Source organism: Cynocephalus volans, chromosome X (assembly GCF_027409185.1).
Source record: "Cynocephalus volans isolate mCynVol1 chromosome X, mCynVol1.pri, whole genome shotgun sequence".
Taxonomy (NCBI): Eukaryota; Metazoa; Chordata; class Mammalia; order Dermoptera; family Cynocephalidae; genus Cynocephalus; species Cynocephalus volans.
Window position 1 is genome coordinate 144,123,039 of NC_084478.1, and position 17,020 is coordinate 144,140,058.

At 38.4% G+C, this 17,020-nt stretch overlaps 1 protein-coding gene across 1 annotated transcript; it reads left to right on the plus strand.

Annotated features, from left to right (window-relative positions):
- Window positions 1-1,892: 1,892 nt before the first annotated feature.
- On the plus strand, window positions 1,893-16,707 carry LOC134368437 (olfactory receptor 1468-like). Its single transcript, XM_063084916.1, has 2 exons — window positions 1,893-1,962; window positions 15,734-16,707. Exons 1-2 carry the CDS (start codon window positions 1,893-1,895, stop codon window positions 16,705-16,707), a joined length of 1,044 nt encoding a protein of 347 aa, XP_062940986.1.
- The last annotated feature ends 313 nt before the right edge of the window (window positions 16,708-17,020 follow it).

The window sequence follows — 17,020 nt, forward strand, 5'->3', positions numbered from 1 at the left end:
GAGATGAAATCATGATCCATGATCCAAAAGGATCCTTCTCAGAGGTTTATTTTGGTTTACTTCCCATTACACTCTCCTATGTTGATTTACTTTATATGTTGTGCACCTACAATTAAGGATTGAAACTAAGTTTTGTCGTTTGTCTTACTTCCCTAATCAACTGCAAACAGAGGAAATACAAGAGAAAGGCAAAACACCCTAGCTGATTATTAACTCACCTTTTTGCTTAAAGGAAAATTGCATCCACATTAGTTAGAGGTACATATCAGGTATTTTTATGTTCCAGTGATGCTTGACTGAGGTTATTGTCTTTGAGCTCTCCCTAGGAGATAAGGACTCCAACCCCAACATAATATCAAGGGTTTAAAGCTGACCAGTCCGCCAACTGTAGACTTCATGACACCAAAGCACCCAGTCCATCATGGGACCCTGACATCTGACTCAGACCCTCTGATCATGTGACTAGCCTCCCCCTTTTCCCTGTAGGACAAAACCTTTACCTCACCTTTCCACCTCTTCCCCTTTATAAACCCCAGAACAGGCATTAGCAGGTGGAATGATTTTAGCCTGGTCATCTCCCAGATGCTGGTTATCTGAATAGACCTTCCAATCCTTGCACCAACTTTTGGCCTTTTGAGTCATTTGTTTAGTGCAAGAGGGCAAGCCGCTCCTGTCTGCCAGTAACACGACTGATACTGAGGAGTACCTAATGAGATTAGGCTACACTGCTAGCTAAGTCTGTGGTGTTAGTCAAAAATAATATTCACTCTATTGCTTAGCTAAGCACAATAGAATACTGGAAATCTGAGTAACTCAAGCTAAAACATTTTTTCTAAATTTTGAGGCAAAATAGCCAAATGAAAACATTTGGGCATTTGAGGAAGCAGCAGGGGAAATTAATGTCACTATTTGTCTCCCGTATCTATTCTTGTCTTCTTCCAAGTTAACCTGACCATCTGAGAGAAGGGTACAGCAACCATCTAGCCAGAAACCTACGAGTCATTTTTAATACCTCCTTCTTTCTCACCTCCTACTGTACCCAAAGGTACCCAGATTTTTCTAACTCTAAGCTTCTAAGTTCCTCTTGATTCTGGTCAATTCTTTCTACCCCCTCTCACAAGTCACAATCTTTTCTCATCTGGACTACTGCAACAGACTGTTAACTGCTTTCCATTTGGCTGTTCTTACTTCCCTAAAATCAATTTCTTATGTACAGCCAGTTGATTTTTTTAAATAAAAATCAGAACATGCACTGAAAATTGAAATGTTATGTACTATTTTTATGTATCTTGTCTTGTACACATTTTTTTCCCTTGAGTCACTAATTATCTCATTTTATTTGACTAATTTACTTTATACCTATTTTTATTTTTTCCCACAAATTCCATCAAGTGTTATGACTACAAGCATGTATATATTTTTTCAAATAACAAAATATACAAGATTGATTTATTCAACAATTATTTACTAAATGTCTTGTATGTCCTAGGTGCTAAGGGTGCATAGTGAACAAGACAGACAATGTCTCTAGTCATATAAGCATGTATACTAATGGACAGAGACAGATCATAAACAAACATATGAATAAATAATATAATGGAAGTGCTATAATAAACATGTTAAATTCCATGATGAAAAATAAATAAGGATATTTTTGAACTTAAAAAAAAGAAAAAGAAAGAAGGGTTTATAATTAAAGAGAGTGGATTCGGCACTCATGTTTATCTATACATGACTAGATGCATAGACCTGTGAGGGGGAAAAAGCAAAAAAAAAGAAAAAACCAGGAAAGAGTATGAAGACAGCAACATTTTAGGACTAGGAAAGCAGTAAAGCATATATTAACTGATTAGAACAGCCAAAAAACCTGAGTTTTCTTGTTACCTGAGGAAATGAATAACACAATTTGCATCAATGAATTCCCCAAAGGCTCAGAAATTGGCAACATCAGTTCAGCATCAGGTAAGTCTGTAAGTGAGGCTGAAAGTGGAACTGAAAACAGAGGGACTGGTGGAAAGATGGCTTATGAACCAAGAGCCTCAAAATCCCCTCTTTCATTCTTCATAGGTGGATAATTCCCCCAAATACTTCCCTCTCACAGAAGACTGGAGATTTGTTCTCTGATAATTCAGAAAGACGGTGTTTGGACTGGGTGTCTCAAATAGAACTGAGTGTGAGATTAAGTGGTAGTCTAACTATATACTACAAGCTGAGACCACCAACCCTTCTCTCCTACTTGGTTCCCAGAAACCTATAGTCAAGGCTTATATCCCCCATGTGGAAGATTGGAAAATGATCTTCTTAGAGAATATGACCAGCCTTACAGAAAATTATCTAAAAATAATTAGGAATTCACCAAAGGAAGGGATCCAGCCAAATCATACTGTAGTGAGGCTCACCATGACAAAAACTTTTAATCAGCCTTTTTGTATCCCATTCGAATGTAACCAAACATCCAAGGATTCCAAGGTATGTGATTTTTAAACATTCTGTCATAAAAGGAAGAGATCAAAACAAATAAGAAAAAAACTTGAAAAAGGAGATTGCAGGAAGATGAGCACTTTAAAAATCATTAAGATTATCAGAAATAAATGATAGCCCAAATAAAATTTCAATGAGTAGTGGAAAATGAATTTGAGAAATTATTACAAAAACTAGACCAAAGAAACAAAAAGATAGAAAATAGAAAGAAAATATATATTTTTTAAAATTAGAGGATCAAACCATGAGGTCCAACATAGGAATTACAGGTTTTCTTGAAAGAGAACAGAGAAAAATGGACGGGAGGAAATCATCAAAGAAATCATTTAAGGAAAACTCTGAGAACTGAAGAAACAGTTTTCAGATTAAAAGGGAGAATTTCAGTGCCTAGAAAAACTGATGAAAGTAGACCCACACTAAGACACATCGTATTACAATTTAAGAACACTGGAGGCCAAGAGAAGATTGTATTTGAATGTCAGAAGTTGAGTAGAAAGGCAAAGGTGAGTAAGGGCCACAGAGATGATCATAATTACATGGCAATGAATGCCACTTCTAGATCTAGCCCATTAAATTCTGCCTACTCTACTCTAAAAGAACATCCAGTATCCAAAGACTTCTATCTCCAATTCACCATCTTAGTCCAATCCACTATTACCTTTCTCATGGAGTACTAGAATAGCCTGTAACTGGATTCTCTGATTTCACTCTGACTCCCTATAGCCCATCCTCCAGACAGCAGCCAAAAGCATCTTTGCAAAGTATAAATCAGATCTTTCCTATCTCCTTTTTAATCCCCTCTATGACTTTTCATTGCATCCAGAATTAAATCCAAACTCTTCACCATAGCCTTCTAGACTCCCCATAATATGGCTCTTGACTAGCTTTGGCCCTCATCATCTGTCTCTCTTAGTACTTTTAGCCACACTGATCTTCTGTTCTATGTATATGCCCAGCACATTTACAATGTAGGACATTTTCACCAGCAATTCTCTTACTTAAGATCTTTGCATGGCTAGCTCTTTCTCATCATTTAGGTCTTAGCTCATTTGTCACTTCCTCAGAAAGATTCCCTAATCAGCTTATCTAAAGTAGTCACTGACCCAACAATTCTCTGGTCTATTTTATTCACAGCAGTTATTACCAGGTAAAATTAAGTTTAAATATATGTGCCTATATATTTATTGTCTGCACTGCACTGTACTGTCTGCAAGCACTGTAAGGGCAAAAATAATGAATTCATTTTTCTTACTCATCATTGTATCTCAGCATCTAGAACAGAGACTTGCATGTCATAGGTGCTCAATAAATATTGGCTCAATTAATTTCTTAATAGATTATCCAACAAGAGTTCATAGTTCGTAAAGAACATGGTAACAGAATACAGTTTCAGGATACACATGGTGACATAGTGGCCATATGCCTGCACTCCCATGTTTACTGCAGCTCTATTTACAATAGCCAAGAATTGAAACACAACTAAATGTCTATTGTCAGATGACTGGATAAGGAAAATGTGGTATATATACACAATGGAATACTACTCTGCCATAGAATGAATGAAATTCTGCCATTCACAGCAACATGGGTGAACTTAGAGAAAATTATTTAAAGTGAAATAAGCCAGGCATAGAAAGAGAAATACTGCATGTCCTCATTCACGAGTGGGAGCTAAAAAAAATAAACAAACAAATAGAAAGAAAGAAAGAAAGAAAGAAAGAAAGAAAGAAAGAAAGAAAGAAAGAAAGAAAGAAAGAAAGAAAGAAAGAAAGAAAGAAAGAAAGAAAGAAAGAAAGAACATTCACAATAATATGCTGAATTTTCAAAAGGAAAGAACAGAACGGAGGTTACCAGAGGTGGGAAAGGGGAAGGGGGAGGAGGGGTAAAGGAGGAACTGGAAAAGGGCCATGAAGAGCGATTACACTGTGTAATGCTGAATACACACAGATATGTACAATCAACTATGATTTGATTAAAAAAAAAGAAAAACCTAAAACAAAACAAAACAAAACAAAAAAATAAAACAAAAGTAGCCCATGGCGGAGGAGAAGAGGATAAACAGACTCACCATGGCCATGTCCAGAAAGAAGCCAATAGTTTTGAACTTGGCTATAATGTCCTCCATCTTTTTTGTTTACATGACTGAAGAATAGCAAATGCGGAGAAAAGAAAAATTAATGAGGCTTAATGGACACAAAGAATGATTACATTTTGTAATGAAGAACATGCTAATTATCCTGATTTGATCATCACACATTGCACACAGATATCGATAGTCAACTCTATACCCCACAAATATGTATAATCAATTATGCTTTAATATTTTAAAAAAAGAAAAATTCGTGATGGAGAAATACACAAATGGAGGGAAATGGAGTATGTGTGTGGAAGGGTTGTGTTTGATTAAGAGGAGGGTGATCAAGCCCAGTTTCTCACTTCATGGAACGAATAACTTGGATTGCCCCTACAAAAGAGACCCCTGAAGAGACAGGCTCTCCTGGATTCCCAAGAACATAAACTTAGATTGGTGATATTGGACTGCCTTTCTACACAGGTCACATGACAGGCCCTGTCTAGGAGATAGCAATTGCCTTACTCTACTTGGGCTGCCATAACAAATATCATAGACTGTGTGGCCTAAACAACAGAAATTTATTCTCTCACAGTTCTGGAGTCTGGAAGTACAAGATCAGGTTACTAACATGGTTGGTTTCTGGTGAGGGCACTCTTCCTGGCTTGCAGATGACCACCTTCTCAGTGTTCTCGCATGGGGGAGAGAGGGAGAGAGAGAGAGAGAGAGAGAGAGACAAAGAGAGACAGAGAGAGAGCACAAGCTCTCTGGTGTCTCTTCTTATAAGGACACTAATCCTATCATAAGTGCCCCACGCTTGTGAACTCATCTAAACCTAATTATCTCCCAAAGGCCCCAGTCTCCAAATACTATCACATGGGGAGTTAGGACTTTAACAAATGAATTTTGGGGAAACACAATTCAGTCCACAACAGTAATGAAACTGACAGAGGAAAGAGGCAAAGTGACAGGATGAACTATTAGGGGATGCACTTGACTGGATAGTCCATAATCCTATTCCCTTCTAGATTTGTCTATCTGTGGAGCTCTCTGAAGCACTTCAACATTTCTAATTTTCCAACACCCAGCACTTCCTTTTCCTATCCTTCTACTATCCTTCCAAACTAGTATATGATAAAATAAAGATTGTTGTATTCTAAAGTCATCCAATGGGATCAGTTTTATAGCCAGGAAAAGAATTTCCTTGTGTTTAATAGGTATGAAATCCAATACCCATATTAGGGAAGTAATGCATTCAAAGTCACACTGAAAATAGATTTCAAGCCAGATTTGGGATACATGGCTTCCGTCTCCCAGCAGACAGCTTTTCCCTCTAAGGACTTGGCTATTGTCCCAATAGACCCAGGCCTCAGGTTAATTCTAAGGAAATTCAACAGAGATTTAAGGACTGCTAAAATGCTGGGTCACTGTGACACTCATTCTGTACTTTACTGTTAATTCCATCTTTCTGGACACTCTATACAAGTAACTGAAAATCAGGAAGACCCCCCACCCCCCAACCTTCTCCACCAACCTTTAAATCTCATTAGGGAAGAAGTATACTGTGAACTTGTTCCCTTGGCACTTCAGGTAGCAAAATCTTATCCTTTCCCAGGCCAATTAGAAGCTTGCAAGCACCTTGTTCCTCTGCCAGCTGTCTTTGAGGACAGTGTGTTCCCTAAGACCCACATGACAATAAATATTACTTAACATAGACCAGTAATTCCATGTCACAATTGAAAATATCAAGATTACTACTGAGATTGAAACGTTGAGTAGAGAAGAGCCCCAATGATCTTCTGCTTATGAAGCAATTGTGGGTTTTGGAACCGTCACCTTCCCAAAACTCAAGTTTTTTAGGAAGCTTTTTTTTTTTTTTTTTTTAAATTTTTATTTTTTATTTTTTTATTTTATTTTATTTTTTTTTTAAATTTTATTTTGTCGATATACATTGTAGCTGATTAATGCTCCCCATCACCAAAACCTCCCTCCCTTCTCCCTCCCCCCCTCCCCCCCAACCATGTCCTTTCTGTTTGTTTGTTGTATCAACTTCAAATAATTGTGGTTGTTATATCTTCTTCCCCCCCCCCCCGGTTTGTGTGTGTATGTGTGTATGTGTGTGTGTGAATTTATATATTAATTTTTAGCTCCCACCAATAAGTGAGAACATGTGGTATTTCTCTTTCTGTGCCTGACTTGTTTCACTTAATATAATTCTCTCGAGGTCCATCCATGTTGTTGCAAATGGCAGTATTTCATTCGTTTTTATAGCTGAGTAGTATTCCATTGTGTAGATGTACCACATTTTCCGTATCCACTCATCTGATAATGGGCATTTGGGCTGGTTCCAACTCTTGGCTATTGTAAAGAGTGCTGCGATGAACATTGGGGAACAGGTATACCTTCGACTTGATGATTTCCATTCCTCTGGGTATATTCCCAACAGTGGGATGGCTGGGTCGTATGGTAGATCTATTTGCAATTGTTTAAGGAACCTCCATACCATTTTCCATAGAGGCTGCACCATTTTGCAGTCCCACCAACAATGTATGAGAGTTCCTTTTTCTCCGCAGCCTCGCCAGCATTTATCGTTCATAGTCTTTTGGATTTTAGCCATCCTAACTGGGGTTAGATGGTATCTCAATGTGGTTTTGATTTGCATTTCCCAGATGCTGAGTGATGTTGAGCATTTTTTCATATGTCTGTTGGCCATTTGGATATCTTCCTTTTAGGAAGCTTTTTATGATTTAAAAAAAAAAAAAAATCCACCCAACTCTGACTATTCAATTGCTCCACTTTGCATTCTATCGTTTGCTCTTGTTCAGTTGTTACCTTGAAAACACTGTTTCATGATGCAGAATTATCAATGTGCAAATGTATGCTTTCCCTAACTTATGCGTTCCATATAACCGCTTCTGAGTATGAGCTTGACTACCTGTGCTTTACGTGTTCTAAATTTCACTTTCCTGCATCTCTTTTCACTGACATAACAATCTGAAGTGTGGGGAAGCATAACAGCTAAGGATTGACAAAATATGTCTCATGCACCAAGTATAGCATGCTGAACAGTAAAATGTAATGATTCTCTTCAACACTGGGAACTAAGTAGTTTAACTTTGATGCCCAAATACTTTACTACCCTTCAATAGTCTCCCTATGTCTTGGTGTCTCCCTTGTGTAGCTGCCAATAAAATCTTGATAAATCTGATCATTACAGAGTGACCTAAGAATGAAAGAAAAAATGATTTTTCTCAAGGACATGTACACGTGGAAACTCTTCTGTATGGAATGGTAAGCAGTAAACTTCATGTCTGGGACTGGATGGAGCAGAAATGCTATAGGTAATCTGGCTGTTGCTCTCCCACTCTTCCCACTGTTTTTGTTTCTGTTTTTGTTGCTTTGGGGTTTATTTTGTTTTTTTTTTGTTTTTGTTTTTTGCTGTTAAGAATGTTTGTGGGAGAGGAAAAGAAGAAGCTAAGAAGGGGAGTTATTGGATCCTTGGGCCTCCTCTGCCAACTGGGTGAGAGTTGAAGGAAACAGAACACCTACGGGATGCTTCTCTTGCTTCATTTCCTCTTCCCTAATCCTGAACAAGAGCTTCAATACACCTTGTTCCCCCATTAATGAAGCAATGAATAAATAGATATCCTGGTGGCCTGCCTCAGAGAGGTAGCGATGTGGGTTCAAGCAGAAATTGGCTCTGATTTAATTGACAAGCTGACAACCATTTCTAGTGTTTTTCACAATCTTTCATTGAGCATATTGCTTAAATTTGTTTTATTCCTTTTCTCCCCATTCTCCTGTTTTCTCATCCCAGACAGAAGCCTACCTCCACCACCACCTCCAGGTGACCTCTCTTAGCTAACACACTCTTTTTGTTATAAGTCCCCTACCCACACACAATAGCATAAGTGAATGGATTAGGCAGAATGTGATTTTATTGTCACAAACCCTCTCCAAGCTGGAAATTGGGAAACTTCATGAATTATACATAAAAACACATACACAAAACTCACTGTGATAGTTGAAAGAAATTGTGCTATCTCTACTACCCACCTTCTAGTCATATAAGATCACATTTCCACCACGACATGCATGAATGTATCCAATTAGAAATCATAGAATTGTCAAATGTCAGAGTGGGAAGGAAGTGTAAAGATGATTTTATTGTAACCCCTTCATTTTACAGAGGATGAAACTAATACCCAGAGAGAGGACTTTCCAAAGGTCACTCAGGTAGTTGAGAACAGAAGTGAGACTAAAACAATGGGCATATTTATGATCCTCTGTGTCAAAACAAACAAACACATATTCAACCAAGATCTTAAGTGTATATGGATCCATCCTCCAAATGAGGAAGCACAAATCTTTTCAAAGCAAAAATGATCCCATTCATCATCTCTGAATGTCCCCGTTCTTTTCTGCACTGCTTTGCTGCTTGTTGTCAATTCCCAGGACACTTTCCTTTCCCTGCCTCTGAACAGCCCCCATGAATGAGCAATTCCTAAATGCATTTGCTATGACGTATGCAAAGACAGCCACTCAGAGAAAAGGTCAGTGTCAGTGTCCTCTGTTTCCAAATATGTCTCTTTAAAAAAATCAGACATTACAATACTGAATACCAATTGCCTGAAGACTTACAAATCTCCTCTAGGAAAGTCCAAGGATCCTGAAGAAATAGAAAATCCAATGAAAGTTGTAGTGTGATTTACCAGACTGAAAAAGGAACACAAGAGGGGCATGAAGAGACACCGTTTTTCTACTGGCCTGGGGAATTGTGCTGATGGGTCTGTAAAAGCGAAACATGACTCCTCATTCCCCTGTCTTTATACTCAGCCATTTCTCTAGTGCCTTAGAAAGCCAGGCAGGTCCCAGACATGCTCTCTGGTCACTAGAAATAGGGAGTCAGGTCTCTAGGGAACCTCAGAACAGAAAAGTGGAGCCACAAAGGAAAAAAGCAATTATTTCTAGTCATTTTGCTTTGTATTTCTGATGTTAGCCTTTTCCTGTCAGTGTGCTCAGAACTCTCAATTTTCCACAGCACAAAATCACACTTGCTGTTTTTCTTAGATGTTGCCAGATGTTATTACTCAGATGATACACACAAAGACCTTCACATCATGCCCACCCCACTTTGCTAGTCTCATCTTCTATCACTCTGTCTTGTGCTACAGCCATACTGAACAACTCTAAGTTCCTGCACACATCGTGTATTTTGAGGCCTCAAACTTGCTGCCTCCTGTATCTTTACAAATGGTGTTTCAAATCCTAGAATACCCCACCCCCCCTTTTCATTCTTCAAGACTCAGTTCAAGTCATTTTCTACTTAAAGTCTTCCATGATCCCTACTGTCACCCCAAATTAATTCTCCTATATATAATTTCTACTTTTCTATTAAGTAATTCACAAATAATTGAGTACCAACTATTTTTTAGGTATGTGCTAAGCATTGGGAATAGCAGAATATAAACATGATTCGCATCCTCACAGGAATTTTTGAATAATGGGAAAGATAAATAGCTGCAATAAGTATTTTTTGTAGGATAGGTATAGGTGGCCATGGGTATCACTCACTTCAAGGGATCTATCCTAGTTGTGAGAGGTCAAAGAAGGTCTATTTGAAGAAGGAGCATTCAAATTGAGTCCTGAAGTTAGAACATGAGTTAGTAAGATGAGGAGGTTATTACCTTCCAGGCAAACCATACAGGCATAGGAAAAAACAATGAGGCAGGAAAAAACTTGGGCTGTCAAGGGAACTTAAAGAAGGGGAGGGGGTACAACATAAGAATTCAGAAAAAGGCCTGGCATTATAGTCTAAACTAATAATTCTGGACCTTAAACTAAGAGGAACAGGAAGTTACTGAAAAGTATCAGCACAGGGGCTGTTTGGAGGGAACAAAATTACACACAGAGGCATGATGATGGCTTGGAATAGGATGATAGAAGTGGATACATTTGAGAGATATTAAAGATGAAGAACCTATAGGACTTAAAGAGAGATGGAAGGTGTCAAAATGACAAAAATCAATAGTGCTATAATTTACTGAGGTAAGAAAATATGGAGAAGGGTCAAGATTGGTTCCAGGCAATGAAGTGGGTTGACAATGAGTTTGGTTTTGGAAATTACTGAATTTGAGGTGCTTTTGAGATATACTAGAGGACTTCAAAAGCTTCTTGGAAAATGGAATTAAAAGATAAAAATTAAAAATATACACTTTTTTACTCAATATAAGTTCCATCAAGTTCAAGACACTTTTGTAAGAGGTAATTCCAGCCATTTAGTCCATCCTTAAAGAACTGAGAATCCTGGAAATTTAACCATGTCAATGCAGTGTTTTCTACAGTATTAAATGGAGAAAAATGGGTACCCTTTAAAGATTTTTTAAGATTACAAAACAAAAAGAAGTCAGAAGGAGACAAATCAAGACTGTGAGGTACACGCCTAATGGTTTCCCACTGAAACTCTCACAGAATTTCCCTTGTTTGATTAGAAGTATGAACAGGAGCATTGTGGTGAAGGACTCTCTGGTGAAAATTTCCCAGGTATTTTTCTGCCAAAGCTTTGGCTAACTTTCTCAGAACACTCTCATAATAAAATGCCTTGAACATCCCCCAAAACTGTTGCCATGACCTTTGCTCTTAACAGGTCTGCTTTTGCTTTGACTGGATCACTTCTACTTCTTGGCAACCATGGCTTTGATTGTGCTCTCTCTTCAGGATCCTACTCGTAAAGCCATGTATCATCTTCTGTTACAATTTTTCAAAGAAGCACTTCAGGATCTTGATCCCACTTGTTTAAAATTTCCATTGAAAGCTTTACTCCTGTCTGCAGCTCATCTGGGTGAAACAGTGTTGGAAGCCATCAAGCAAAAAGTTTGTTCAACTAATTTTTCAGTCAAAATTGTGTAAGCTGAACCCATTGCCATGTGTATGGTGTCAGCTATTGTTTCTACTGTTAATTGCTGGTCCTCTTCAATTAGGGCATGAACAGGATTAATTTTTTCCTCACAAATTGATGCAGATGGTCTGCTGCTGTGAGTTTCATCTTTGACATTATCTTATCCCTTCTTAAAATGAGTTATCCATTTGTAAACTGCAGATTTCTTTGGGGCATTATTCCCTCAAACTTTTCTTAAAGCGTCAATTATTTCACCATTCTTCCACCCAAGCTTCAGCATAAATTTGATGTTTCTTCTTGCTTCAATTTTAGCAGAATTCATGTTGCTCTGAGAGGGGTCCTTTTCAAACGGATGTCTTATCTTTCTCAGTGCCTTAAGCAAGATCCTGTTCAAACATAACAAGTTTGTATGAGTTTATTTTGGTGCAAAATTTTTTGGAAATCCAGGCATAGCTTTTTAAAAAATAATATGTGTTTTCCATGAACTTTTTGAAGACCACTTGTACAAGTGGAGACAGCAAACAGTAAATTAGGTGTATGGCTTTGGAGCTCAGAAGAGAGGGCTAACCTAGAGATATAAAACTGAGAATTATCAGCATAAAGACGCTAACTGAAGTCATGAAATAGGTAATTTTATTGTAGGGAGAGAGTAGAGTGAGCAAGGAAAGCTTTATGACATCACAACAAACACTTAAAGGTTATATGGAAGAACCATGAAATGAGATGGAGAAAGAATGGTCAGAAAGAAAGAAGGAAAACCAGGGGAGTGAAAGTTCTACAAATCAAAGGAAAAAGAGTAAATTAAGAAGGAGGATTATCATCTGAGGTGAATGCTGTTGAGTTGCCAAGAAGGGTGGATTTAGCAATATGTGTCATTGTGACCTTATCAAGAACTATTTCAGTGGAGTTGCGTGGGGCAGAAGACAGATTGGAGTGGGCTGAGGTGAAGAAATGAAGATGTAAATGTAGACAATTCAAGAAAATTGTGTTTAATGGTAGGAGTGAAATTGTTCAGTAATTGAGGGAGCTGAAGAAACTGGGGGGGGGGTTACTTGTCTGTTTGTTTGAACATTGGAAAGAGTAGAACACGTTTAAAAGCCAAAGGAAGAATCCAGTAGAGAAGGACTCATTGAAGATCTAGACAAATAAGAAGTTACCTGATGACATAAGTCTCCTGAAGGCAAAAGTGTATGGGACCCAGAATATAGATTGAGGGATTACCCTTTAATAGAAGGAAGGATATCCCTCCATACTAACATGGAATGTTAAATGTTGAAATGTCTGCAGTCTCCAAGTTTGGAGGTAGAGTTGTCTCTAGGTTTAGTAGTAGAGGTTTGGAGGTAGAGTTGAGTAGGTAGTGAGGATATTTGCTGAGATTGGAGGGAGAGAGAATGATAAGAGGGAAGTTTGAGAAGATAATTTTTGGTCAAGTTTTCCACACGCCATTTTTTTTCTAGAGCTCCCCCATGATTATTAAGAGATAGTGCAATGAAGGGGTTAAGAACATGGGATCTAGAGTAAGAGTGTTTTGGTCCAAACCTTGGCTCCATCACCAATTACATGTATGACCTTGAGTAAATCACTTTACCTTTTTGTCATAAGTTTCTTCATTTGTGAAAAAGGGATCATAATTTTACCTACCTCATAATTTTATTATGGAAATAAATTGTGTGTTGATGCACGTGAAGGGCTTAGAACAGTGCCTGACAAATAATAGTGTTGCTGTCATTATTAATGCTCTCTAAATAGTATCTGAGTCCATTTGTTATTGGAATTCATGGAGATGCAAAAGGCAAACTACTGGGTATGAAGGAGGGTGAATTTTTTCTCCAAAAGTTGATATTTTAGCTTTATAATTAGATCAAAACTACACAAGGGATATTCTTAGTCATATATATTTTTTACATCCCAGGATATCAGCGAATACCAATATATCCCAGTAGGGAGGACTTGGTCCATAGAGGATGGGACTGAGAGTGGTTTCTAATAAGGAGCCTTGAGGATTGTGTCCTGAGCCATAGAGTGATAATTTTTCTAAATCCAGAAGCATAGACAACACAACCAGTTGAGGTTTTCAGTCTTGCTCCAGCTCTCTTTTCTGTCTTTTTTTTGTTATATTAGGAGGAGAAAATGTTCACATCTGTGCCTGCCTGGAAAAATCACCATTTTTTTTTTTAAGTCGATGAAGTGGTACTGCTGCTTTCTGGAACAGCTTTGGAAATAGCCACAAAACATCTAGGTAAGTTCCATAGGAGGGGGGACCTCAGCCCCCAAACACAAACATTTGCTCCCTACATTCACTGAAAAAGTATTGTGCCAACTTAGTGACTTGAATATAAAGATTGAAAGACTGAAGATAAATATACGCTTGGTTGTAAAAGATGTGGCCAGCTTGGGAAGAGTAGATGAGAATAATCAGTTAAATGCAGCTAGCTGATATAGTGCCTTGAAAGTCAAATCAGGAACGTGGGCTGTCAAACTTTGCTAATATAATCTGCATTAGTGGAAAGCCTAAATTACATGTACATAATAATATTCCACTTTGTTATTTTCAGAACATCCTGTACATATGAAATGGCGAAGTGTTGCCTAGCAGAGGTTCCACCAGACCTGATCCTGCCTGATTTATAATTAGCACATTTATTTGTTAGTATGCAAATGAGTACTGCTATAGTACTTAGGAAAAATTGTGTTATTAAATAAGTGTAGCATTCTTCCCGCAATCTTGCTCCAAGTATTCATTAATGCTACCAGCCTTTTTATTTTGTAGATGGTACAAAGTTAAACAGCAAACCAGCAAAAGTATGTGAATTTACATGATGGCAGTCTAGTTGTGTTAGACTGGGAAAGCGGTATTAAGACACGGCAAATCTTTGAGTGAGTAGCAATCGTGTAAAATGGACCTCACAGCAGCATATAATACAGTTTAGAGAAGGTGCACACTGGAATAAGCAAATACAAAACTTCCCATTTGTAAGCCCATTTGTTCTAATTTAGACTGTTACACAGGTAAGGCAAAAACTCTTTGGAGTGAAGATTCAAAGCCTAGCTCCACCACTTACTCGCTGTGTGACTTCAGCTGAGCATGATTTTATGTACTTAGAACATAGGTGATTCTCAACAAATATTAATTGTTGACTTCCTCTTTATATATATGAAGACATAAGCAGTATGGGGCAATATAGCATAGTGGTTAAACAAGAGGGCTCTGAAGGCAGAGTGACTGAGCTCAGAATTTTGACTCCACTACATTGACTATATATCATTTTGATTTACTTATTCAACCTCTTTAGTCCTTGATTTCCTCATATGTAAATTGAGCATCTTAGTAGTCCTACTTAACTCATGAAGTGGTAGTGAATATTTGATAAGATAATCCACACAAAGCACTTAGCAGAGCTCCTGCAACACTGAGTCCTCAATAAACACTATCTCAAAGTGTTATCCCCAAACTTTGTTTATTTTGGCTTAGGCCCAATCACCTCCACTATAAATGGTCTTCTTAAGGACACTTAACATTACCTCTATGTTGCTTAATCCAGTGGACATTCCCACATGACTTTTCTGCAGCATTTAATGTAGGTGACTCATTTCCCCTTGTTTAAATGTGAAAACAAGGAAGATTTTAAGAAGATATGAGGAGGTGGTAAATTACTTTGAGGATAAAATTTTGAATCAGATGCTGGAAGGGGATTGTGGAGTCTCTGTCTCCAGAGCACTAAAAAGTGACCAGCTAAACCATCACATGCGTTTTGGATACTTACCTGCCCAAAGGCGGGGGCTGGTTCAGATCTTCTCTGGAGTTTTCTTTTTGCCTTTAGAGTCTGTGATTCTTCCAAATTAGTGAATGGTAGCAGCTTCTATTTGTGCAGCAATAGCTAAAATACAGACCTAGGCATTTTGCATGTGTCCCTGCAATCCTCACAACACCCCTCTATAGTAGATATTCTCCACATCTTAAAGTTGATGAAATAGACTTAAAAAGGACAGATAACAAGGTCATGAAGACAGCGAGTTATAAATCTAGAGTGTATATTTATTTCATGTATTCACTCATTCTTGTATAAATTTAACTGATTTGTTGGTCACCTCTTATGTGTCAGGTGCTGTCTTTAGCACTGATGTACAGCATTGAACATACAAGATAAAATTCATGCCCTCATGAAATTTGCATTTTAGTAAGGGAAGAATATGACCTAGGACTGTCTGGTCCCAATACCTCACTCTGTTCTATAATCTCGTATAATGCAGAGGTGCCTTTGTGTCATGTTACCATTTTACAGTGAAGTTAAATTTTTCCCTTTTTAGACACAGCAGAATGTTGCACCAAGAAAACCGAACTACTATCTCCAAATTCTTCCTCCTGGGACTAATGGTGGGGTCTGAACAGCAGCAGCTCATCTTCATGCTGTTTCTATGCATGTATCTGGTCACCATGGTAGGAAACTTACTTATCATCCTGGTTATTATCAGTGACACTCACCTCCACAGCCCCATGTACTTCTTCCTTGCCAATCTATCCTTCACTGACATCTGCTTCATAAGCACTACAGTCCCCAAAATGTTGGCCGACATTCAAAGCCAGAGTCCAACCATCTCCTTTGCAGGATGCCTTACACAAATGTATTTTTTTATGTTCCTGGTGGACCTAGACAATTTCCTTTTGGCAGCTATGGCATATGACCGGTACATTGCCATCTGTCACCCATTACACTATGCTGCATTACTGAGTCCCGAGCGCTGTGCCCTGTTGGTTGTGACTCCATGGGTTATCTCCAACCTTGTGTCAGTACTGCATCTCAGTCTGCTGAGCCACTTGACTTTCTGTGATCAGAGAGCAATTCCACACTTCTTCTGTGACCTGGAACCCATTTTAAGACTTGCTTGCTCAGACACCCAAATCAACAACTTGATAATCCTAGCCATTGGGGGAGCAGTTATCTTCATCCCCTTCACCTTAATTCTTGTCTCCTATGCCCTTATTGGCAGAAGTGTGCTTGGGGTTTCATCTGCCAAGGGGAAGTGGAAAACATTCTCTACATGTAGCTCCCATTTCTCAGCTGTGTCCCTTTTCTATGGATCCATTGTTGGGGTCTACTTTCTCCCCTCTACTGCAGAAAGAGATAAGGTGGTTGCTATCATGTATACAGTTGTGACCCCCATGATGAACCCCTTCATCTATAGTTTAAGGAACAAGGACATGAAAAGAGCACTGAGGAGACTACTCAGCAGGAAAAGCTTTTTCTGGAGATGGTGAGCCCTACGATAAGAGATACCTATGTCAGCTTCCTAGACTTGGATGAGCACGTGGAGGATCCAGAACCTCAGGCTACTGTGCTTCCTTGGCAGTTTCCTTTCCGTCCATTTCCTACCCCCAATCCAGGCCCAAGACTGTATATTAGAGATTCATCTCCCCTTAAAACACACACACACACACACACACACACACACACACACACACACAAAACAAAACAAAAACTCTCCTTTATGCCACAGTCTTCACCACTTATGTACAGAGTTTTCCCTGAATTAGCTCTCAGTTGTGTAGTCAATGCTTAATAATTGTTCTC